Source organism: Talpa europaea (genome assembly GCF_964194135.1).
Source record: "Talpa europaea genome assembly, chromosome: 5".
NCBI lineage: Eukaryota > Metazoa > Chordata > Mammalia > Eulipotyphla > Talpidae > Talpa > Talpa europaea.
The window spans coordinates 79,093,946-79,121,292 of record NC_140071.1 but is presented as its reverse complement, the minus strand read 5'-3'; the positions used below and the strand labels follow the sequence as shown (position 1 = coordinate 79,121,292).

Below are 27,347 nucleotides of genomic sequence, written 5' to 3'. Positions count from 1 at the left end.
CATACTGATTGAAGATGTTCTTTTGTCTCTAGCACTTTTCTGTTCATGGTACCTAATGGTCCAAGATAAGGTTGATCATAGCTTGCTGGTCCTGGACTATCTGAAATAAACTTCTGAAAACGTATCTCCCGATTTTGTAGACTATGGCCTCCTTTTATATTATACTAAATTGGAAAGAAAAATACAAAACGATTAAAGAAACACATTATAATTAACAGCTACTTGATAAATATTAAATATTAATATAAACAAATAGATTTAAACTCAAGCTGAGAAAATTAAGGCTCTTGATTGAAGACCATTCTAGTAAAAGAGGGCATTAAGTGGAAGTGAAAACTATATAGCTGGGGCCTCCCGGGTGGCGCAGCGGTTGAGCGCTGGGTTGCAAAGCTGCCCGCAGCCTCTGCAGCACCGGTCCGATTCCCGGCTGCTCCCCGGCCACCAGAGGAGGGTCCCACATGGTGCGCAGACCTCTCCTGCCGCCCGCTGCTCCCCTCAGCAGTGTACTTCGGTCCTTCTGCCTGCTCTGCTCCCTGCTCTGGCTCTGGTGAATTCTCTCACCCTCCCGCGCTTCTGACTGTACCCAGTGCATGTATAAACGAAACAAACAAACAAACAAATAAATAAATAAAAACATGCCTCTATAAAAGAAAAAAAAATTAAAAAAAAACTATATAGCCTTTTTTTTTATATTTTTTAAAGATTGGTTTATTTATGCATACAAGAGTCGGGGTATAGGCCAGTGGTGTGGGGGAGGTGGTGAGAGGATTCACCAAAGACGGAGTGGGGAGCAGAACAGGCAAATTGACTGAAGTACACTGCTGAGGGGAGCAGCAAGCAAGTCAGGAGCAATCTGCTGCACTATGTGGGCTGCTCCCTGGTGGGCCAGGGATCAAACTCATGCTGCAGAGGTTGGGGACAGCTTCATAGGTTGCATCTTAACCCCTTGCGCCACCAGGGAGGTCCTATAGCTCTATTTTAACTTCAAACTCAAAATTAAAATTTTACATACTTAATCTACGAGATACAAGAAATTGGAGTTTCAAAACTGTAATCAGAGATAAAATAATTTTAAAATTGTAAAGCAAGAATAGAGGGTATGTTTACAAGCCCACAGAGAATTTGTTCCTCTGATGACAAATAAAAATGTTAGTATTCATATTGCAGTAAAAGTTGGGAAGTATAAACCTTCCCAACTTGCTTCATAGATAACATTTTTTGCTTTTTTAAGTTTTTTTTTTATTTTTACTTATTTATCTATTTTTGAACTTTTTTTATTTTATACATTTTTTTAACATTTATCATTTTTCAAATTTTTTCAGAAAATATTTGCTTTCCCCCACCCCCTCAGATTGAGTCCCCATAGAATTTCCTTCCCCAAGGCACTCATGCAACATCACCACAGTCCCCTGTGCACCTCCCTCCCTCCTCTCACCTCGCTCCCTCTTCCTCCCCTGCAGTATGTCTCTGCTTTATAATTGTCTGTTTTTGCTTTGTTGTGTTTTGTATTGTTATTTTTTTTTACATTGATGTCTTATTTGTTTCCCCTATAGTCCTGTTATAAGTGAAACCCTCCCATATTTTTCTTTTTCCTTCTGGCTTATTTCACTAAGCATAATTCCTTCTAGCTCCATCCACATTGCTGTGAATGGCATGAGTTTATCTTTTTTGATTGCTGAATAATATTCCATTGTGTATATATACCACATCTTCTTGATCCAGTCATCTATTTTTGGGCATCTGGGTTGTTTCTAGGTTTTACTTAATGTAAATAGAGCTGCAATAAACATAGGCGTACAGGTGCTCTTTTGAATCACTGTTTTTGTGTCCTTTGGGTAGATCGCTAGTAGTGGAATTGCCGGGTTGTATGGTAGCTCCATTTTTAGTAGACTGAGGAACCTCCAGACAGCTTCCCACAATGGTCAGACCAGTTTGCACTCCCACCAGCAATGTAGGAGAGATCCTTTTTCACCGCATCCTCACCAACACTTGTTGTTGCTTGTTTTTTGATGTGTCATTCTTACTTGTGTAAGGTGGTATCTCAATGTGGTTTTGATTTGCATTTCCCTGATGATAAGGGATGTTGAACATTTTTTCATATGCCTGTTGGACCTCCATATGCAAAAAAATGAAACTAGACTACTACCTCTCACCGTGCACAAAAATCAACTCAAAATGGATAAAAGAACTGGACATAAGACCTGACACCATAAAATATATAGAAGAAAATATAGGTAAAACACTACAAGACATACATCTCAGAAACAACTTTAAAGACTCATCACCCATAGCAGTGATAGTGAAGGCAAAGATAAACACCTGGGATCACATCAAACTGAAAAGTTTCTGTACAGCCAAAGAGACATTAACCAAAATAGAAAGACACCACACTGATTGGGAAAAAATCTTTGTACTCCATCCAACTGATAAGGGACTGATCACAAAGATATACAAAGAACTCACAGGGCTCAACAAAAACAAAATAAACAATCCAGTCAAGAAATGGGCAGAGGGTCTCCCCAGTTGCACAGTGGTTGAGCGCTGGGCTGCTTCAAGCAGCCTGCAACCTCTGCAGCGCCTGTTTGATCCCCATTTGGCCGGCAAGGGTCCTACATGGCACGCAGACCTCTCCTGCCATGCCCGCTGCACCCCTCAGCAATGTATTTCACCAGTCTGCCTGTTCTGTTCCCCGTTCTGGTTCTGGTGAATTATCTCACCCTCCTGCACTTATGATTGTATTCAGTGCTTGTATAAATAAATGCATAAATCTTAAAAAAAAATGGGCAGAAGAACTCAAAAGACATTTCTCCACAGAGGAAGGCTTTTTATGTTTAAGGACACTTACTGGTAACAATGGTTTCCTACTAAGATTATTTTTAAACTTTGATTATAACAGAAAAGACACTGGCAGGAATCTTTCATGGATCTAGATGCCAAATATCTGGATCCTTTAAAATCAGAAAATTATTAAATGATTAATAGTTGGTGAATTTAAATAAAATACAAGTTTAATAAATAGTTACATTGCAATCATTTCAGAAATGGTTCAAAATGCAGTGGTTGGCATTTGATTCATTAAGAATTTTCATAACTGAACATACCTCTATTTGGGTTCATATTTATTCAGTTTCTAAGAAATACACAATGGTATTAAAAAAAAGAAAACAATGATTTAAGTTATAGCCAATTCAGTACTTGACTGCTATTTTAATATGATCGGAACACCTATGTCTAAAGACATTGGGTACATAAGGACAGATAATAATTTTACCAAAAACATTAATGTTACAACTTAGATATAAAGTAAAATTATATAGAAAATAGATTCCTTCAGATTTTGATTCCCTAAAACCCAGCGTGCTTGGTGCAGAAAGATGTCAGAGGAAGCTCCTGCTTAATTGCTGAGAAAATCATCTCATAGCTAACCAGAGAAACACTCACCCAGAGACTCCTGTGACTTCAGGCAAAATTAGAACAAACCTTGCACATCAGTACCAACAGACTGCACAGAGGATACACACAGAAGGGCCATGGTTTGTTAAATAGGAGGTGGGTGAAGATAAAAGCCCTGACAATATAGTGTAGGGTGACTGAGAGTAGGTCAACTGGCTCAGTCATGGTGTGGAGGCACAAAACCTTGATTTAGAGGAAATACATGGAGAGAAGCGGAAATGTTCCACACACAAGCTAGATCCCCAGGAAGGAGAATATAAACAGTGCTCTGGTCTTCACTTCCCCTCCCCTACCCCTTCAGAGATGGTACTGACATCATGAAGAGCACTGAAGTGTACACACCACAGTCTCAGCTAAGAAATGCCTGAGGAGGGGTATGGTGGTGCTACAAGCAAAATACAGCCCTCCCCCACAAATGCATTCACACCAGGCTCCTCTCACACTCTGCTGGCTCAGTAAATGCCACAACAGGTTTAAGCAGTTACAAAAGCCATCAAAAGCCAAAACATAAAATAAAACCATACTGTACTGATTACTGTTTCTAATAGTTATGAATGGACTCTTTCATGTTTTTGTTTATGTGTATTATCATGTGATCCTAAAATAGTGATAATTTTACGTATTTTTCCCAAATTGGATTCCTTTTTAAATCTTTCTCTTGCTTAATTTCTCTTGCTAGGACTTCCAATAGTATGTTGGGCATTAGTAGTAAACAAACAACTAGAAGAAAAAATCAACACTCCCCTTTAGCTAACAATACATTTAACAAAGTTTATTGACTTACATAATTAAAGCTACAGGCATTGTTAAGTAACACAAAAAGAAAAACAGAAATGAATAGATATCACATGCTCATAGATTAGAAGAATTGACATTGCTAAAATGGCCATATTACCAAAAGCCATAGTCAATTCAAGTCCTACTAAAAGTAGAAAAAACATAACTGAAATTTATATGGAACAACAGAAGACTAACAGCCAAGCAATCCTGACAAAAACAAAAAATGTAGATATAATTTCCCCATACTTCAAACTGTACTATAAAGCTGTAATAATCAAAACCATACAGTAATGGAATACAAACAGAATTAATGTTTGTGCTGAAAACTTCAGGAAAGAGGGGTAAGTCACAAAGACAGGCACTAAAAGAAGAAGTATGTTAGGTTACATGGGTCCTGGTATTTTTTGGGAGATGGTATAGAACTTCTATATGGCTGGAAAACTGATTTTGACAGAGTGAACTAGGATGTGACAAATGGAAAAAAAAAAGGATGATATAAAGTCTTATAAAAAGTTTGGATTTAGGGCCTCCCTTGTGGCGCAAGGGCTTAAGCACACCACTGTGAAACTATCCGCAGCTTCTGGAGCACGAGTTCTATCCCCAGCCAGCCAGGGAGCTACCTACATGGTGCAACAGACCTTTCCTGGCTTGCCCACTGCTCCCCTCAGCAGCGTATTTCAGTCAGTCTGCCTGTTCTGTTCCCCCACTCTGACTCTGTCTCTGGTGAATCCTCTCACCCCCAACGCCTCTGGCCTATACCCAAGTTCTTGTATGTATAAATAAATCTTAAAAAAAAAATTAAAAGTTTGCATTTAAAGGTCTTATAAAAAGTTTGGATTTAAAAACACCTGGACTCATGCTGCCTAACATGCTTCTCTTTTCAGTGCCTGTCTCTGTGACTTACCCCTCTTTTCTTAAGTTTTCAGGAACTCTTCCCTAATCAATCCTCAATAGTTTGCTTATGAGTATCTCCTATGTGCTTTTTCTATCATAGCATTTATAATTTCCTGTTTCCATACTGAGGTACTGTTTTGCAAGATTAAGTAAAGGCTTTAACCAGCAGTCAATATATCGAACTTTTGCCACTACTATCATAATACGCTAATATGTGGGTCCTGGAGAGAAGTGGGGGGGTGACACTCCTAATGATCATATCTAATTACACACTAGCAATTTTTTAATAGTTGGTCCCCTAATATGCTGGAAATTTTAAGATTCAAGAGAACAACAGATGTTCCACTGAATTTAAAGTAGAGAACATCAACTAATCGTCCCAGGCTCTTCATGACACAAAGAGAGCAAAATAAGGGTAGTTGGCCAACACACTGGCTAAAAGATTAACCCTGACAAAAATGTCACTTGTGAGAGCCAAGAAGTGGGTGGTAGGATCAAACACAGGAACATCCTGTATAACTTCCTCACAGAAAAATGCCCAATGAAACTACTAAGAGCAAGTTTATTGAAAGGTTTAAGAAAGAGCCTGAGAACCAAGAATTCAGACTTCTCAGAACTGAAGATTTTGGTCATACCACAAAACTGAGAACTGCATGATATAAAGTCCTAATTGAAGAGAAATGGAACATGGAACGAGTACTCTCTAGTCTCATGATCAGTTATGAAAAACAAGTCTACACCTATATTTTCTTGTTTCCAGCACCATTTTTTTTTCATTTTCCCTCTTTCTATTGCAAAATTATAACACTGATAATGGTTAAATTTTTTGGAATAGTAATTATAACCACGCACTATTTTAATTCACTGGTACATTTAATTCTTAGAAAATATCTACAGTCATTACCCCTAACATATGAGGAAAGCAAGGTTCAAAAGATTAGGTGGTTAAGATAATCACACCTGGGAAATGGCAAAGATATATTCTGAATCTAGGTAGTCTAGCTCCAGAGTCCATACTCCAACACAAACTTTATAATATCTCACCTTATATTTTCTATATAATTTATAGTATGTAAGATGAACATGAAACAAGATTTGAAAAAACAAAAAGTAGTCTTAATATGGAGAACAGAGTGCCTCCCCAATGGCCCAACACATGGAGCACAGTGCCGTAAAGCTATCCACAGCCTTTGCAGCTCGGGTTCGATTCCTGGCCGGCCAGGGAGATTCCCACATGGTGAGGCAGACCTCTCGTGTCTCATCCGCTGCTCCCCTCAGCAGTGTACTTCAGTCCTTCTGCCTGTTCTGCTCCCTGATCTGTGTCTGGTGAATTCTCTCACCCTCCCACGCATCTGGCCTGTACCCCAGTGCTTGTATAAGTAAATAAATCTTTAAAAAAAATAGACAGAATTTAATTTGTAGTGACACAGTATTATAATCTGTAAATACAGTAGGTAGATATTAGTTTGGCTCCTTCTACAGAGATATACATGAGGATTATACATAAAATAATTGTACTTTTATATTATTTATGTAGGGCCTCCCCTGGTGGTGCAGTGGTTGAGCGCTGGGCTGCAAAGCTGCCCACAGCCTCTACGGTGCCAGTTCGATCCCCGGCCGCCGGCAAGGGTCCCACATGGCGCAGCAGATCTCTGCTGCCATGCCCACTGCTCCCCTCAGCAGTGTATTTCATCAGTTTGTCTGTTCTGTTCCCTGCTCTGGCTCTGGTGAATTCTCTCACACTCTCGTGATTCTGACTGTACCCAGTGCTTGTATAAATAAATAAATAAATCTTTAAAAAATAAATTGTTTATGTATACAAATAACTCTGTGTGTACATGCACATGCAAGAAAGAAAAAAAAAACAGGACAGTAAAGGGGATTGATGTAATAATAATCTACTGTTTTCATCTGCCCAGTATATCTTCTATTATCTGCTCTCTACAGCTTACTCCCCATCAGTGTAACAATCAAACACCTCCCACATTTTGCGACTTTAAAAGCGCTTCAAAGGACAGAGTGTCCTACACCAGGAATCACAGGGTCCAAAATGAAAGTGAATCAATCATATTCCCCTTACTAGGAATGCTAATATTGAGTGGAGAAACACATTTTTAAAAATGGAAGGAAGTTACAGAATTAAGTTATTTAATGGTGGTTGCCTATCATATGGCACAGAAGTTCCCACTACTAAAATATATAAAATTACCCTAGTCTTGTTTTTCCTTTAGATCTTTCTTGTTTAATTCTTCCTTCAAATCTATTAGGCACCCAAATTTTTTTAAGATTTATTTATTTATGCATACAAGAACTGGGGTGTAAGCCAGAGATGCAGGGGGGAAAGAAGATTCACCAGAGAGAATGGGGGGGACAGAACAGGTAGATCTACTGAAATACACTGCTAGGGGGGACAACAGGCAAGACAGAAGATGTCTGCTGTGCCATGTGGGTTATCTCCGTGGCCAGCTGGGGATGGAACCCATGCTGTAGGGGCTGGCAGTAGCTTGACAGCGCTGTCTAACCTCTGTGCCACTAGGGAAGTCCTGCACCCAACATTCTTTTACAATCTATTGAGAAATCTATTTTATTGCCTGCAAAAATATCCCTAATTGATAAAGGGGTCACTATAGCTAATTGAAGAAGTCTAATGCAAAAACTAATGCATCATTTATTTCATCTTGGTCTCCAAAAGGAAATCTAAATATCTGCTAGGGTCAGCCTAGAATCATTACGTATGTATACAAAATTTAATGAAAAGGGTAAAATTTTATGTTAATGATTTTGAAGATTCTAGTGTAACATTCACTGTTTCCAAACATGAAAGGACTGTCAAATGTATTCTGATCAGAAACTGCATAGAAATAATACATGAGAAAATGGTAATATCTGTAATTATAGAGTATGACATACAAGCAAATTTATTCACTCTGTTGCTATCCTTCTCTACATACTCAATCATTTGCACAACTTTCATAGTCCAAAATTCATATGATAGTCTCATTCTTCAGTTAGAGAATCTTAAGGACCATGAAGCATGTAACAATGTTTTGTGACTTAAAGAATATATACAATAATTGCCAACCAGACAATCAACATACAACAAATTATTTTGTATCCCTAATTACAAATTATAAATTGAAAAGAGAAAGAAGATAATAGGAAAAGAAAATATGACAAATGATAATTTAGCTTATTAGAGGGAAAATCTATGATATATATTAACTCAAGCAAATATAATAACTATTTTGAACTTACCTGTGTTTTTGAAATATTATAATACCCTGGGCCTGGAGCAACTTTCTCAATGTTAGAGGCAAGAGTAAAAGTACTTTCTCTGGCAGCCAAAGAAAGAAAGGGTGCATAGCCACCTATAAAAGTAAAATTGTATCTCTGTTAGATAAAATAAGATCCTAGTCTGAAAGACCCTGCTAGCCCCAGCCCAGACTGGTGAGACCTGAGACCAGTTTGGGGATGGTGCCAGAGCATCCAGATGCTTTGAAAGGCCCCACCAACCACCTCCAATGTCAAGAGAGACATCATAAGACCCTCACAAGCCACCATTCAGACCAGTAGAGACCTGGCAACCCTCATCAAGTACCTGCCAGACACCACTCAAATCAGTGAGACCCTGGACCCAGTTTATAGAGGGTATTAGAGCAGCCAGAGACCTTGAGACCTTCAACAAGACCATGCCAGCCACTGCTCAAACAACAGAGGCCTCAGTACCTTCTAAGGGACCAAGTCAGTGCCTGCCCAAGTATACAGAGTCCTTGTGAATTCTCACGAGATCCCTGCCAGCACCTGCTCAGACATGTGGGATGACAGAAATGTACCAGGAAGTAAGTCAGAGAGACCAGAGGCCTCATGGCCTCCCATGAGACTCCACCAACAGCTCACCCAAATAGGTGAGAACCCTGACCAGTAATGAGAAGAAGCTATGCCCAGAGAAAACCCACATAAAGTGACTGCATCCAAAGCTAATAGTGGGCAGAAGGAAAAACCCAACAAATGGCAACAGGAGTCCCCCAGAAAAAAAGTACAACTAAAGAGAGAACACATCACCAGAATCCAATTCATAGACATGGAAATTATGTTCTCCATTTCAGATACAGAGATTAGAATTGCAAAGATAAAGATATTCAAAGAAGGGCCTCTCCTGGTGGCACAGGCTGTTGAGCACCACGCTGTGAAGCTCTCCACAGCCTCTGCAGCGCTGGTTTCATCCCAGCCAGTGAGGGTCCCACATAGCATGGCAGACCTCTCCTGTCATGCCCACTGCTCCCCTCAGCAGTGTATTTCGTCAGTCTGCCTGTTCTGTTTCCCGCTCTGTCTCTAGTGAATCCTCTCACCTTCCCGCACATCTGGTCTGTATCCAGTTCTTGTATAAAAAAATAAACAAACAAATCTTAAAAAAAAAAAAAAAGAAATTCAAAGAAATAGAAAAAGCTCAGGAGGACATGAATGTCCATAGAAATGAAATTAATGAACTAACAACAGAAAATGAAGTTCTAAATAAGATAAAAATAGAGTTTTAGGATTTCAAAAGAGAAATACAGGAGATGAAAATTCTGAAAAAAAGTAATTGAAGCAAAACAGATTAAGTGGAAGAAAAAGTCAGTGTAATTGAAGAAGCAAATATACAAAGAACCCAGGTAGAGAAGAAAAAGACAATACTTAAAAAAATGAAGAAATACTCCAAGCACTATCCAAATCTACAAGATAAGGCAGCATAAGAATAATGTGAATACCAGAGTGGGAAGAGAGTGCAAAAGTAACAAAAAAAGGTATTTTAAAGAAATAATTCAGGAAAAAATCCCAAACCTAGAGTAGGACCAAATCAAGAAGCTAACAATGCCAGCATATCTGCATAAAATGAGATCAACACCAAGAAAAATAGTAATGAAATTTCCAAAATCTCAGGACAAAGAAAGAGCACTGAAGCTGGCAAGGAGCAAAAAAAAACAGATAATCTATAAAGGTATACCTATGAGGCTAACATAAGACTTCTGTGAAGAAACACTATGAGTGAAGAGACAATGGAATGTAGTTTTCTGAATACTTAAAGAGAAAAACTGTCAGCCAAAAATACTCTATCCTGCGAGACTCTCCTCTTGATACATACAAAGGAGGAATAAAGGCCTTTTCAGACACAGAGAAGCTCAAGGAGATTGCAAGCATTAAAACACCCCTCCAAGAATTATTGAAAGGAGCTTAAATATTGAAACCAAAAAGCAACATTCACAAAAAACAAAATAGAGAAATAGATTGACACTCAAAATTAAGAATAAAAAGGCATCTTATATATATTTTACATCATTTTTCATTTTGCACATGGTATGCATTTTCATCTTGGTTATAGTCCCCATACAATTCCCACCCCCCCTTGCTATGATCTCAGTCCCTCCTCCCCCCCCACCCTGCAGTCCTGCAGTGTGTCTTTGGTTTTTAGTTACTTGTTGATTTTGATTTTTACTTTATTATAATTAGTATTTTTCCTGGTCCCTTATTTAGGTTTTCTAAATTCCTGCTGTGAGTGAGACCATCAGGTATTTTTCTTTTTCTTTCTGGCTTATTTCACTGAGCATGTTCCCTTCCAGATCCATCCATATAAAATTTAAAAAATAATAATAAAAAAATACAAACAAATTCACATGAATAATATTTTCTATCAGTGATGACTATCAGAAATTTAAAAAATCATCTCTTAAAATTGTGGTCAGGAATTGCATGTGGCCATTCTAAGGGAAATGGTCCTGGTATTAAAATTAATATGTTCATTTTCTATAAACAGGTATGCAAATAACCTAGCAATTATGGATATGTAATATTTAGCACATATCTGGACATACTGGGAACTCAATATATCACTGATATTTAAAAAAAAAAGAATAAAATGGCATCAACAGACTATCATATATCAACAATCACTTTAAATGTAAATGGACTGAACTCAGTAATTAAAAGACATAAATAATCTACTTGGACCAAAAAACAGACTCAAATTTTCTGCTCTGTCCAGAAGAAAAACATAAATCCCAAAGATAAAACAGGTTTAAAGTAAAGGATTGCAAAACAATCACACAAGCAAATGGGACTCTAAAGACATGGGGGACAGCCATACTTATGTCAGAAAAAAATAGATTTCTAGTTAATAAAAGGAGACATTAACAGACAATATATTATAACAAAGGGATCGATACATGAAGAAGAATTAACATCAAAGTATATATGAAAATAAAAGAGCACTAAAATACATTAAGGAACTACTGTCAAACTGTCAACACTGAAAACAAACTTTGGAAAAAATGTGTATTTTTTCTTCAATTTGTGGTAGGAGACTTCAATACCCCCCTCTCACCAACAGACAGATCAAGACATAAAATACACAGGGATACAATAACCTTTAACAGAAAATAAGCCTTCATGAACCTCAAAATGTATACAGTACATTGCAACACTAAAATGCAGAATAAACATCTTTGTCAAGCCTCATGGAACATTTTCCAGAACAGACCACATTCTGGAACACAAAACTGAAATCAGATTCATCATTTTCTTAGAACATAATGGTATCAAACTAGAAATCAAGTATCAAAAGAAAGCATGAATATCTTTCTTTTTTTTTATTGTATATAGTTTTTACATTGTTTTTCATTTTTGCACAATGTATGCATTTTCATCTTGGTTATATTCCCCATAGGAGAGTGGACAATACACTACTGAAAAACTACTGTTTTATGAGGAAATCACAGAAGAAATTAAAAAATACATCAACACAAATGAAAATGATCAAATCTCATTCCAAAAATTACAGGAATCAGCAAAAACAGTACTAAAAGGGAAATATATAGTAATACAGTCCTACATTAAGATAAAAGAAAGAGCTCCAAAAAAACCCTCTCTCTCAACTTTAAGAACTGGAAAAAAGAACAAACAAGATAAAAAGGCAGTACAAAAAAAAATAATAAAAATTGAAGCAAAATTAGATAAGATAGAATCAAAAAGACACTCCACAAGATCAATGAAACCAAAAGCAGCTGATTCTTGAAAAAATAAATAAACAAAATGGGGCCTCCCTGGTGGCACAAGAGGTTAAGCACAGCACTATAAATCTATCCCCAGCCGCTACAGCATGAGTTTGATTACCCTGGCTAACCAGGGAGCTATACACATGGTGTAGCACACCACTCCTCACTCACCCGCTGCTCCCCTCAGCAGTGTATTTCAGTCAGTCTGCCTACTCTGTTCCCCACTCTGCCTCTGGTGAATCCTGTTACCTCCAACACCTCTGGCCTGTACCCCAGTTCTTGTATGTATACATAAATAAATCTTTAAAAATAAATAAACAAAATAGATGAAACTCTAGCAAAGCTCACCAAGAAAATAAGGGAGAGATCTCAAATAAATTGAATCAAAAATGAGAAATCACAGCAGATGCTGCAGAAAATCAGAAACTAGAGACTACTATTAACATATATGTGCTAACATATTCAGTAAACTAGAAAGAGATGAATAAATTCTTAAAATTATACAATCATCCAAGACTGGAAATGGAAGAAACAGAAACCATAAAAAAAGAACCACAAGTAAAGAAATTGACATGGTAATCAAAACCCTCTCAAAAAAACAAGAGTCAAAGACCAGATAAATGGTTTCACAAGTGAATTCTACCAAAGCTTCAAATATAAGCTAATCCCTATTTTACTCAAAATCTTTCAAAAAACCTGACCTCCCTGATGGCTCAAGGGGTTAAGCACACTACTGTGAAGCTATCCACAGCCTCTGCTGCACAAGTTCAATCCCTGACCAGGGAGCTACCCACATGGTACAGCAGACCTCTCCTGACTTCCCTGCTGCTCCCCTCAGCAGTGCAGTTCAGCCAATCTGCCTATTCTATTCACCACTCTGACTCTGGTGAATTCTCTCACCCCCCACACCTCTGGCCTGTACCAGTTCTTGTATGTATAAATATATTTTTCTGAAAAAATCTTTCAAAAAATCAAAAAAGAAAGAATTATTCCAAATACTTTTTAGAAGGCCAGCATTACTCTTACACCAAAGCCAAACAAAGACAACACAAGAAAGGTACAGACTAATTCTCCCTAATAAACACAGACACAAAAATGCTGAATAAAATTGTAGCAAACCAAAACCAATAAGCATGAAAAAGATGATATAACTTGACCAAATGGGATCCATACCAAGAAATCAAGGATGGTTCAATATAATTCACCACATCAACAAAAATAGAGGTAAAAACCATATGATCATAGCAATAGAGACTCAAAGCTTTTGATAATATCCAACATTTATTTAGGCTGAAAACCTGAAAAAAATGGGGTTAAACACAATATACCATAAGGTAATAAATGTTGTTTACAATAAACCTGTAGCTAATATTCTCAATGGTGAAAAGCTGAAACGTTTCTGCTAACATTTGCTATAAGACAAGAATGTCCACTCTCACCATAGCTATTCAGCATAGTATTGGAAGTTCTAGCTAGAGCAATTAGACAAGAGAAAGAAAACAGGAATACAACTTGGGAAAGATGTAGTAAAGCTATGATTACTTGTGTAAGACATGACAATATTCATAGAGAAACCTCAAGATTGTACCCAAAAACTAACTAAAACAATCAATTTAGCAAAGTGGCAGAGTATAAAAGCAATTCATTTAAGTCAGTTGCCTTTCTATAAACATACAGTGAGATAGAAGAGAAAGAAATTAACAAAGTGACCACACTAACAATTACTCCCTGACCAGTTAAATACCTAGAAGTAAACCTAACAAAGGAGGGGAAAGAGCTGTACAAAGAAATCTATCAGACATTGTTGAAAGAAATAAAAGGTGGCGCAGAGAAATGGGAAAAAATATTCTCTGTTCATATATTCAAGATTGTCCCAAAGCAACATACATATTTCATTCAATCCCAATAAATATATCAATGGCATATTTCAAAAAACTGGGGTAATTGCTACTGAAATTCATAAAGAATCACAAAAGATTCCAAATATCAAAAGCAATCTTGACAGAGAATTATATATATAGGGAAAACCAAATAAGGGATCAGGGAAAAAATAACAATAATAATAAAACAACAAAACTAGCAGGTAACCATAAATAAGAGACATTCTGTCAGGGAGGGGGAGGAAAAGGGATCAAAATAGGGGAGAGAAGAGTACAAGGGACTATGGCGATGGTTCATGGGTGAACTAATAGTGGGAATTTTATGGGGAATACACAATGATGTAAAAAATACAAGTAAAAAACATATATTAAAAAAAAAGAGAGAGAACAGAGGTATCACATTTCCAGTTCCCAATCTGTATTATAAAGCTACAATAATGAAAAAGTCTGGCACTGGAACAAAAACAGACACACAAACCAGTGTAATATATTTGATAGTTCAGAAATAAATTCACATATATATGGACAGTTATCTAAGACAAAGGCGCCAAAAACATACACTGGAACAAGGATAGCCTCTTCAATAAATGGTGTTGGGAAAACAAAATAGCTGCAATCTAAAAATGAGCAAAAGAATCAAACAGGAGGACAAAGACAAGTACAGTATGATTTCACTCAAATATGGAATACAAAGAAACAAAAACAAAGGAACATACAAAGCTAAAACAAAACAAACAATACAACCCGACTGCAGAGTTGGAGCAATCAGAGGAGTTGAATATTGTGGTGGAAAACAAATTAGGGAGGGTTTCCAATGGACTCCGGTGGAGGATTATGGGTGCCTCGGTAGTGGGTATGGCTTAGTAACATACATCCAAGAACTTTCAATCTATACCTATTGATTATATACAATGTTCTAAACCAAAAGTAACTCAGTAAAAATATATTTTAAAATAAAAAAAATTGATCCCACCATGATCTTGCAATTTGAAGTCATATTAAAATATTTTAGCATAAGATACCAAAGTAAATCTAATCTGATTTTTGACACCATGGTACAAATGAACCAGGTTTTTTCAGATTATTCTTTTTTCATAGGACCAACTATAGTACTTTTATGAGAAATTACATAAGGAACTTCCATATGTCAGGTAAATAACATAAAACTATATTACCAAATAATTATACATTTCATATTAAAAGCCATGAGAAATTACCTTATTTAATTAATAACTTACTTTTTTCTATACAATATGATTATTGATGAATTATATTGTCAGTAACACCCAAACACACAAATTATAGGAGGCAGAGTCTCATCTGTATGTGAGGCTATGTAATTTATGAAATATGTTAACCTATCATTCACTTCGAACCAGGTAAACTTAAATAGAAAAAAGCAATCCTGACAAATAGCAAAAGCAATTTTTGTTGACAAAGTAAGAAAAAGGAGGTATCACTCTTCTGGACCTCAAGCCATGTTATAAAGCCATAAGCATTAAAACAGCCTGGTAGTAGAATAAAGACAAAGAAACCAGTGGAACAGAATTGAAAACAAGAAATAAATACATACATATTATATGTGTGTATTCATATATACAGATAATCTATCATTATATAGTTTATATAGATTTTATAGTTAATCTATGAAAAAGGAGTAAAAAACATTAACTGGAACAAGCATAGCCTCTTTAATAAATAGTGTTGGCAAAATTGGATGGCTGCATGCAAAAGAATGAAACTAGACCACAATCTCACACCATACAGCAAAATCAATTCAAAATGGATCAAAGACTTAGATGTAAAGTATAAAAAACATAGTTAAAACATTTCCTCACATAAACATTAGCGATGTCTTTAGGGATTCATGCCTAACAACAAGGAAAACAAAAAGAACAAAAACAACTGGCAAAATATCAAACAAAAAAGCTTCTGCACAGCAAAAGAAAACATATCTAAATGAACATTCAACTGAATGGGACTAATGATCTGCACAGTACATATGGCAAAGAACTGACATCAAAGCTAGAAAAGTAACCTTTAAAACTCTACAATATCAGGGGCTCCCCGGTGGTGGAGGTGGTTGAGCGCAGCACTGTGAAGCTGTCCACAGCCTCTACAGTGCCGGTTCGATCCCCACCGGCCGTGGAACAATCACATGGAGAGGCAGACCTCTCCTGTCTTGCCCGCTGTTCCCCTCAGCAGTGTGTTTCATCAGTCTGCCTGTTCTGTTCCCTGTTCTGTCTCTGGTGAATCCTCTCACCCTCCCGCACTTCTGGCCTGTACCTGGGTTCTCGAATAAATAATTAAATCTAAAAAAAAATCTTAAAAAAAAAAGAAAACTTGACAATATCAAAAGAAATAAACCAATCAAAAAATGGGCCAAAGAACTATATAGATATTACTCCAAGGAAGACATTAAAATGACCATCAGGTACACATGAAGAAATAATCACGATCACTCATTAGTAGAGAAATGCAAATCAAGACTACAATGGGCTACCATATATACCTGTGAGAATCACCCCTCTCAAAAAGCCAGAAACAACAAGTGCTGGCGAGGATGTGGAAAAAAGGGAATTCTAAACTGCTTATGAGAATGCACAGTGATACAAACCTTATGGAAAGCAGTATGCTGATGTCTCAAAACAGTAAACATGGATATGCCATTTGACCAATTAGTTCCACTCCAAGGCATCGATCCAAAAATCTCAAAAGCACTAATTAGAAAGAAATCAGCACTCCCAAGTTTATTGAAATATTATCTACAATAGCTAAAATATGGAAAAACCTAAATGTCCCCAAAACAGATGAATGGCTCAAAAAGATGGGGTATATATACACAATGGTATACTTAATACTACTCAACAATCACAAAAGATAAACTCATGCCATTTTCAGCAAAATGGATGGAACTTGAAGTGTTAATGCTAAGTTAAATAAGTCAGAAGGACAAAGTGATATACCAAATGGTGCTGCTAATATGTGGAATTTAAAGTAACTAAATTGTCAGTTACAGAAAAGCTAAAAAATAACCCTTGATAGATGACTATACAATTGAAGCACCAAGGGGTAAGAACAAAGAGTGAAGCACATAGTCTATAGTGGGTCAGTGGGTGGTGGGTGCACCATGATGCATTATGGTGCTTATACCCAAGGATTTCAAGGAAAAAGCACTCAATAAATAAAATCATCTAGTAACTGTAATTACTAAAACTATATTTTCAAGCAATGTCTTAGGAGCAGATGCAGACACAGTCTGGGTTTCATAAGAACCAGTCATTTGCCAATGTCCCATGACCACACTCTGGTAAGAACTCCTACCCTCAGTAAGCGACTGGCACCTCAGAAGCAGACATAGGCTTCATCCCTGGTTACACAGGGAGCCACCATTTGCCAGCAGTCCCCCAGCCATCTTAGGAACTTCCCTCCATCCTTGACTCAACAAAATTGCCTTCAGGAGCAGAACCAAGCTGAATTCTGGCGCACAGGGATATATCTCTTTCTGGCAGCTCACAGGCACTCTTTAGAAGTTCTCTCCACTTTAAGCTCATCACAAAGTACATTCAGGAGAAAATACATGCCCCAATCCAGGCCACACAGAGACTTCTCTCTTCATTAGCAGCTCCTGGCCACTCTTGTGTAAGAACCTTTGACCCCCATACTAAGCCAGAAGCACTTCCAAAGCAGACACAGGCCCCAGGATGGGCAGTACTGGGACCAACCAATTGCCAACAGACCTCAGCATCCCTCAGGAAGCTTGGTCAATCCCCAGCTCAATCAAATGGACATCAGGAACAGAAGCAGCCCATAGCCCAGGCCACTCAGGGCCCTCAAAGACAGTAGCTGCCCTCTGTTCAGTACCCTGGCCAAATGTGAGAGTGATAGAGACAGGCTTACAGAAGTGAAACACACAGGTATTCTATCCTGGAAAAATAAAAAGGTAAACACAAAAACACAAGAAAGGCAACAAAAGTCCAAAATGTATATAGCACCACATATGGAGAACATATCTACAGAACCCAGGCACAAACATGAGGGAAATCTATTCTTCCTATCAATACAAGCATGCCATCATGAAGAAATTTGAAGTACTCAAAAGAACAACTCAAGCATGAAAGTGAAGCAAGAATACAAAAAAAAAAAATTCAGAAAAACAACTTAATATCCTCAGAAATAAAATCAATGACCAAGAGATTGAAAATAATACCATGAAGAAGGAGATAAAGGAATTTCAGGAGAGGCCCATGTTAAGAAAGAAGAAATTACACAATGAAATAACCAATTCTGTCATCTTGAGGAAGGAGAAAAAGAAGACCAAAGGGAGGGGGGGAACGCACAAAAATCAAGAGGAAGGAAGGAAATCATTAAAATTAAAGAAATAAATGAAAAAGTCAAAAAGACAGACAAAAAGATCAATGAAACTGAAATCTGTGCAGAAGCTCTTTAATTTGATGTAGTCCCAGCTGTTTATCTTTGCCTTCACTATCACTGCTTTGGGTGATGTGTCTGTAAAGATGTCTTTGATGTGCACATCACGTAGTGTTTCGCCTATATTTCCTTGTATGTATTTTATGGTTTCAGGTCTTATGTCCAGTTCTTTAATCCATTTTGAGTTGATTTTTGTGTATGGTGTGAGGTAGTGGTCAAGCTTCATTCTTGTGCATGTAGCGACCCAGTTTTCCCAGCACCATTTATTGAACAAACTTTCTATGCTCCAATGCATATTCTTTGCTCCTTTGTCAAAGATTAATTGACCATAAATCTGTGGGTTTATTTCTGGATTTTCTATTTGATTCCACTGGTCTGTGTGTCTATTCATGGTCCAATACCATGCAGTTTTGATGATTATGGCTTTGTAGTATAGTTTGAAGTCTGGGAGTGTGAGGCCTCCATTCCCTTCTTTTTTTTTTAGGAGACCTTTGGCTATTTGGGGCTTTTGGTGATTCCATATGAATTTCATCAATAATTGTTCTATTTCTTTGAAGAATGACATAGAAATTTTGATTGGAATAGCATTGAATCTGTAGATTGCTTTTGGTAGGATGGCCATTTTAATAATCCTTATTCTTCCAATCCATGAGCAGGGAATGTCTTTCCATTTCTTTGTGTCTTCCTCTATTTCTTTCAACAATGTTTTATAGTTTTCTTTGTATAGGTCCTTGGTCCTTTACCTCTTTTGTTAGATTTATTCCCAAGTATTTGATTTTTTTTTATTTTGATAATAAAAGGGATGGTTCTTTTGATTTCTACTTCTTCAGATTTATTGTTTGTGTATAGTAAGGCTACTGACTTTTGCCTGTTGATTTTGTATCCTGCCACTTTACTGAACTGATTGATGAGTTGAATTAGTATTTCTGTGGAGTTTTGGGGGTTCTCTATGTATATTATCATATCATCTGCAAATAGTGATTGTTTGACTTCTTCTTTTCCTATTTGGATTCCTTGGATGTCTTTCTCTTGTCTTATTGCTCTGGCTAGGACTTCCAGTATTATATTGAAAAGTAGTGGTGAGAGTGGACATCCTTGTCTTGTTCCCGATCTTAATGGAAATGCTTTCAGCTTTTCACCAATGAGAATGATACTGGCTGTTGGCTTGTCACATATGGTCTTTATGATGTTGAAGTATGTTCCTTGTATCTCAAGAATTTCAAGGGCTTTTATCATGAATGGGTGTTGCACTTTGTCAAAAGCTTTCTCAGCATCTATTGATTTATCATATGGTTTTTATATTTCTTTTTGTTGATGTGTTGGATAACGTTGATTGATTTTCAGATGTTGAACCATCCTTGTGTCCCTGGCATCATCCTACTTGGTCGTGGTGAATTATCTTATGGATACATTGTTGGATTCTGATAGCTAAAATTTTATTGAGGATTTTTGCATCAGTGTTTATTAGGGAGATTGGCCTGTAGTTTTCCTTATTTGTGTTGCCCTTGAACTTCCCAGCTCACCTCTGGCTCCTCTGGGAGCCTACTGCTGGTTTCAAGCAGTCTTTACTGAAGAAATGTCCCTGTTCTAAAATGACAATGCAGGATGCACTCCCTGCGCACCCGGTCTGCACCGGCGGTGGGTTCCTGCTCCCACTCTGGGCTGGGACTGCAGGCCAGAAGGGATCTGGCATGGGCGAACTTCCCAGGTCACCTCTGGCTCCTCAGTGAGCCTTCTGCTGGTTTCAGGCAGTCTTTATGAAGAAATATCCCTGTTCTAAAATGGTGATGTGGGACCCACTTCCTGCGCGCCCGGTCTCAGGCACACTCTTCTGCACGCCTGGTCTGCCCCAGCCGTGGGTGCCTGCTCCTCCTCTGGGCTGGGACTGCTGGTCAGAAGGGGCCTGGCATGGGCGAACTTCCCAGTTCACCACTGGCTCCTCCGGGAGCCTTCTGCTGGTTTCAAGCAGTCTTTACTGAAGAAAGGTCCCTGTTCTATGGGGTGTTGGTGATTTTTTTTTCTGCTTGCTAGGTGGCGCCAGAGATCTCTACTAGTGTCCTTGGGGAACTGTTTTTTTACCCCGTGCGATAGGGGTGCTGTGTCTGCCTTGTACCCCACCGTCGTGGGGAACCCACACCGCGAATTCCGTGCCCCGGGTCTCAGTTCCAAAGCCCTCAGGTCCAGGACACGGGCTGTAGCCCAGTTCAGTGTCCGCAGAAATGGAGCCTTTTGCACCCAGATCCCGTGTCCACACAAGCTTACCGGCTGGCCTGGGGCTGTTTGTAGGTCTCCAGGAGTCTTTGTTTTTCTCTAATGGCGCCTGGAGCAGTTTGCTCACCTCCACTGCAAATCATGCAGGGTTCTCCACAGCTCCAGTTCACGGGGTGTGGTGGCTAAAATAGTTCCTTTCCACTCACAGTCCTGCTGGATGCGTAGTTTGTTCTTGTTGGTTGTTTTAGTTTTTTTGGTTTTTTTCCTCCTTTCTGTTGGTTGGAGAGTGCCGACTTTGTGGTGGGGGAGGGTAGTAGGGTTCTGAGCTTTCCTCCCTTCTAGTCCTCTTTTATGGCAACTTTCTTCTTCAGGTAGTTTGCTGGAGTTGTCTGTTTATCTTCCTTGTCCCAGTTCTCACTGGGACCTGCCGCTTTTCCTATTAACTTTTTTTTTAATGGGAGATCTTACTCACAGCGTTTCCTTTCCGCCATGTTGATCTGCCCCCCAATATAAGAATCATTTTTGTTCTAATAATAAACAGCATTATATTTATTTCAATATCTGAAAATCTGTCAATATAATTCATCACTTCAACAAAAGAAAAATAAATATCACATGATCATATCAAAGATGCCAAAAAAGTATTTGATAAAGTTTAATGGCCATTTATGATGATGCTCTTGAAAAACTTGGGATGAAAGAAACATACTTCAACATTATAACATCATATATAACAAATCAACAACTAACATGATTATTTTTTTTAAAGATTTGTTTATTTATTTATACAAGAACCGGGGTACAAGCTAGATGTGTGGGGGGTGAGAGGATTCACCAGAGGCAGAGTGGGGAATAGAACAGACAGAGAGACTGAAATACACTGCTGAGGGTAGCAGCGGGTGCAACAGGAGAGGCCTGCTGGGCCCTCGGGACCCTTGCCAGCGGCCGGGGATCGAACCAGCACTGCAGAGGCTGTAGACAGCTTCCCAGTGCAGTGCTCAACTGCCTGTACCACCTGGGGAGGCCCTAACATAATTCTTAATGGAGACAAACAGGAACACTTTGCACTAAGATCCCATACAAGACAAGCATGATCATTCTCAACACTACTAGTCAACATAATACTGGAAGTCTTAACTAGGGCAATTTGGCAAGAAACAAACATAAAGGAATCGAATGGAGAAAGAAAAAATTAAGTATCATACTTTGCAAATGATATAATATATAAACACTAAAAATCCATGGATAAATTAATAAAAACAATACACCAGTTCAGTAAAGAAGCAGGTTATAAACTCAAGACATAAAAATCAGATGCCATCCCTTATGTAAAAAATCAACGTGAAGAGGGCCTCCCTGGTGGCACAGCTGTTCACAGCCTCTGCAGCATGGGTTTGTTTCCCAGCCAGCCAGGGAGATACCCACATGGCACCACAGAACTCTCCTGTCTTGCCCGCTCCCCTCAACAGTGTCTTTGGTCTGTCTGCCTGTTCTGCTCCCTACTCTATCTCTGGTGAATTCTCTCACCCTCCCACACCTCCGGCCTTTACCCCCATGCTTGTATAAATAAATAAATCTTTAAAAAAATCAACCTTAAGGAAAAGAAATTAAGATATCATCCAATTTACAATGGTACCAAAAAAAAAAAATACCTGGGAATAAACCTAACAATGGAGGTAAAGCAGCTAGACATTGAAATTATAAAACATTGTTAAAAGAAATAGACACATAAAGAAATGGAAAGATATTCCCTAGTTGTGGATTGGAAGAATCAACATTATAAAAATGGCCACCATACCCAAAGCAATTTACAGATTCATTGGAATTCCAATAAAAATCTTAATGGCATTCCTCAAAGAATTAAAAATATATTCCTAAAATTCATGGAATCACATAAGATTCCAAATACCCAAAGTTCTCCTAACTGAAAAGGGGAAGGCTGGGAGTATTATACTTCCAGGTTTCAAACTATAAGACAAAGGCATAATAATTGAAACAGGATGGTACAGGAACAAAACACACACAGAGACCAATAAAATAGAATCAAGAGCTCAGAAACAAAATCACAAGGGAGCAAAGAATAAACACTGATGCTATGAATACTGAACTGCTACGTGCAAAAGAATGAAATTAGACTACTTCCTCAAATCATGCACAAAACAATTAACTGAAAATGGATGAAAGATTTGCATGTAAGACCTAAAATCATAAAATGTGTAGGAAAAAAAAACACAGACAAAACACTCCATGACAAATACCTCAGAAACACTTTTGAAGATTTGCCTACGGAAGCAAGGAAAACATAATGAGCTTGGACTATAACAAAATAAAGCTTCTGGTACAGCAAAAGAAATATAATAAGAATAGACACCACACTGAATGGGAGAATATGTTTGCCTACCACAAATCTGATAAGGGGCTGATAGCAAATATCCACAAAGAGCACACACAACTCAACAAATTAAACAATCCAGTGAAAACAATGGACACAAGAGCTAAATAGACACTTATCTCAAGAATAAGTGAAAATGGCCACAGGCATATGAGAAAATGTTCAACTTCACTTGTCATCAGGAAACTGAAAGTCAAAACTACAATAAATTACCATCTGTGAGAATGGGCCTGTGATAAAGGCCCATATAATGAAAAACAGAAACAAGGACTGGAGAATGTGTGAAGAAAACAGAACACTCATATACTGTTGGGAGGAATGTAGACTGGTCCATGCCCGTGTAATGCACTGGGAACATAACTCAAAAGACTAAAAAATGGATCTACCATACAACCCAGCAATTCCACTCCTAGGTATCCACTCAAAGAACAAAACAAAACAAAACAAAAAAAGAAAACATTGATTCAAAAGGAACCTTGCATTCCTATGTTTGTGGCTGTGCTCTTTATAATAACCAAGATATGAAAGAAAACTTTAATACCAAAAACCAGGTAAGTGTAAAGAAAATTTGGTCTCAGTGCTTTCACTGCTATGACCTGATTTCAATCCCTGGCCAGGGAACTAACCCACATCTGGCTTAGCAGACCTTTGTTGTCTGGCCCGCTATTCTCCTTAGCTGTGTATTTCAGTGAATCTGTCTATTCTGCTCCCCAGTCTGTCTCTGGTGAATTCCTTCACCCCCTGCCACTCTGGCCTACACCTCAGGTCTTCTACACACAAAAAAAAAAATTAAAAGATTTGGTATATATACACAATGGAATACTACTCAGCAATAAAAAAAGATAAACCCATGCCATTTGTAGCTGCAGCAACATGGATAGAGCTGGAAGGAGTTATTCTAAGTGTATTAAGCCAGAAGGAGAAAGATAAATACAGGATGTGCCACTGTTATGTGAACTATAGAGAAAAGAAAAAGGGGTCAAACTAAGACAAACTTTAAAGCCAACCCTTGAAAACTGAGCACAGATCTGAGTAATCTAAGAGGGGAGGTGAAGACTGAGGGACTGAGTGGTAAGAATGGATGGGGAAGAAGGAAGCACAAGGATCTGGGGTGGTAGAGCTAAATGGCCATACCTGAGAGGAGAAATCCTACACTGTCAAAATACTACCAAAGGTATACTGATGGTTCTTCATTAATTAAAAATATACTTAAAAAACAAAATTACTACAGTACACAAAAAAAACTTCTCCAAACTATTGGCTATAAGTTGCTATATTTTAATATTTCTGATGTAAAATTAAACATTACTTATATCAAATACATTTGGAAACTACTGAACTGGTTATGCTAAACAATGGAAAAATAATTTAAAAATAATAATTTTTTTCTAATGATATTTGATTGGACTGAGATGTCAGTTATATTTAATTGATGAAATATTGTCATTCCCAAAGATCACTGTTTCATTTAGAATATCATGTATTATAAATAACAATATATATAAATTTGTACAATGCACTAGATGGAAATGATTCAAAGTAATTTTAAAACAAGTAATTAATAATGCCCTTCTTTTAACATTTTATTTATTTATTTTCTTACATCTTTGTTAATTTTTGGATAGTATTTGATGTCTCCCACCCAAAGCGGTACCTGTAGTTATCCCACCACAATAGCACTAGTGATTATTACAGTCCCTTGTACTTGTCCCTCCCCTATTTTGACCCTCTACCTCCCTCTCCCCTGTTATAAGCCTGAGGTTTATGGTCAGCTTGCAACTTTTGTCTTTTTTTATGCAGACACTTTGTTTGGGTTGTCTACATTCTGCATATAAGTGAAACCATTCATTATTCATCTTTTTCCTCCTGACTCATTTCCTTTGGCATAATACTTTCCAGCTCCACCCATGCTGCAGCAAATGGCATGAGTTTATCTTTTTTGATCACAAGTATTATTCCACTGTGTATATATACCACAATTTCTTGATCCATTCTTCTTCTTTGGGGCATTTGGGGTGTTTCAAAATCTCAGCTATTGTAAATAGTACTGCCATAAACAGAGGAGTGCAGGTTTTCTTTCGTGTTCTTTAGGTAGATTCCTTCGAGTAGAATCACAGGGTAATATGGTAGGTCCATTTTTAGTGTTTTGAGGAACCTCCACACAGCTTTCCATAGTGAATGGACCAATTTGCATTTCCACCAGCAGTGTGAGAGTGTTCCTTTCTCACCACATCCTCATCAAGAATTGTCACTTCTAGGTTTTTAAAATAAAGGTTATTATCACATGTGAGAGGTGGTATCTCATTGTGGTTTCGATTTGCATTTCCCTGGTAATAAGAGAGGTTGAACATTTTTTCATATGCCTGTTGGCCATTTGCATTTCTTCTTTGGAGAAGTGTCTTTTTAATTCCTCTGCCCATTTGTTGATTGAGTTGTTTGCTTTGTTATTGAGTTGTGTAAGTTCTTTGATATCAGTACCTTTATCCAATGTATGGTATGCAAAAATTTTCTCCCACTCAGTAGGATATCTCTGCATCTTTTTGTTGCAATGTTTGCTATACAGAAGCTTTTTAGTTTGATGTTAGTCCCAGCTGTTTATTTTTCTTTTCCTAGCTTCTGGAAATGAGGCCTCAAAGATATTATGTTCAATTACTTTTTTCATTTTGAGTTGATTTTTGTGCATGGTGCAATATACTAGTCTAGTTTCCTTCCTGTGCATCATGGCATTACAGTTTTCCCAGCACCATTTATTAAAGAGACTTTCCTTTTTACTTTTCTATTTTTTATTTATACAAGCACTAGGTACAGTCAGAAGCGCGGGAGGGTGAGAGAATTCACCAGAGCCAGAGGGGAGAGCAGAGCAGACAGACTGACGAAGTACACTGCTGAGGGGAGCAGCGGGTGGCAGGAGAGGTCTGCGTGCCATGTGGGACCCTCGCCCGGCGGCTGGGGATCGAACTGGCACTGCAGAGGCTGTGGACAGCTTGGCAACCCAGCGCTCAACCGCTGCGCCACCGGGGAGGCCCTGCACTTTATTTTTGTTCCTTTGTCATAGATTACTTGACTACAAGTAATCTATTACTACTTTATTTGACTTTATTCCTGGGCTTTTGATTTGATTTCATTGGTCTGTATGTCTGTTTTTGTTCCGTACCACACTGTGTTTTTAATATTATGTATAGTTCAAAGTCTGTGAGAGTAATACCTCCATTCTTCCCATTTTGAGTCAAGAAGGTTTTGTCTATTCAGGTTTTTTGTGATTCTTTAGGAATTTCACCAGTATTTGTTACATTTCCTTGAGAATGTCGTTGAGATTTTTATTGGAATTGCAATGAATCTGTAAATCACTTTGTGTAAGATGGCCATTTTGATCATGATGATTCTTCCAGTGCATGAGCAGGGAATGACTTTCCATTTCTTTGTGTCTTCTATTTTTTTTTAGCAATATTTTTGTTAAACACCAGAAGTGTTTAATTTACATAACAAATATTTAACCATTACCAAACCAAAGATTTATTTGGCCTAAGGTCGCACTAAAACATACATGTTCCAAGTGATTGTTATCTCTTTATTTTTTTCTTGCTTCATTTAAAATTATGGGGGACTAGGATATTGGAAAAAATGGCTAAAGCAAGTCAGTCAAAGTTTAAGATTGAGAGGATCCTGTAGCACTGAAACCATCTTTATCATGAACTCAAGATTCCAACTCTTACCATAACTCTATTCTATTTCTCAGTTGCCTTTTCACAGAAAGTTACTGTTATAGAGAAGCGAAGGAAGCATACTTGCCTCACAACATTCAAATTATTTCTCTACAAAATTACAGACCTTCCCAAAATTCTATATCCAATGAACACCTTCAAGTCATCTGACATTGTTACTAATTCCCCTTGCCTGTTATTATATTCCCCTTGATATTCCTTTGGAAATCAGATTCAAGCCTTTTCTCTGTAAAGTCCTTAGGTAAAACTGTGTCTTGTTACTTTTCTTAGCATACTAGAACTGACTTTTCAACTGTTTATTTCCTGAAAAGTTTGAAATACTAATCACCTTTAAAAAACAAAAAGCCACAAGTCAATGATGACTGTTATTATTGCATTTTAAATTTGTATCACAAATAGTTCTAAGAAATCATCCAGTATCTTGCTGTTCTGCAGCTAGACAATTTAAATCTTATTCATCAGGCTGCTGAACTATTCCTTTTTCAGAAACATAGATACTATCCAACAATTTCCTAATACATTTGTTTTTAACTGTGGTGACTTGCTGAATCAAAGC

At 37.7% G+C, this 27,347-nt stretch overlaps 1 protein-coding gene across 1 annotated transcript in view; it reads right to left on the bottom strand.

The window, feature by feature from the left end:
- Nucleotides 1-27,347, bottom strand: part of STPG2 (sperm tail PG-rich repeat containing 2) — a gene marked incomplete at both ends in the record, with an annotated part of 288,689 nt that overhangs the window by 250,942 nt on the left and 10,400 nt on the right. Inside the window, 2 exons of the mRNA XM_084232956.1 lie at nucleotides 6-164; nucleotides 8,383-8,495. Of these exons, the coding sequence (XP_084089082.1) occupies nucleotides 6-164; nucleotides 8,383-8,495 (272 nt within the window). The remainder of the gene's footprint in view (nucleotides 1-5; nucleotides 165-8,382; nucleotides 8,496-27,347) is intronic.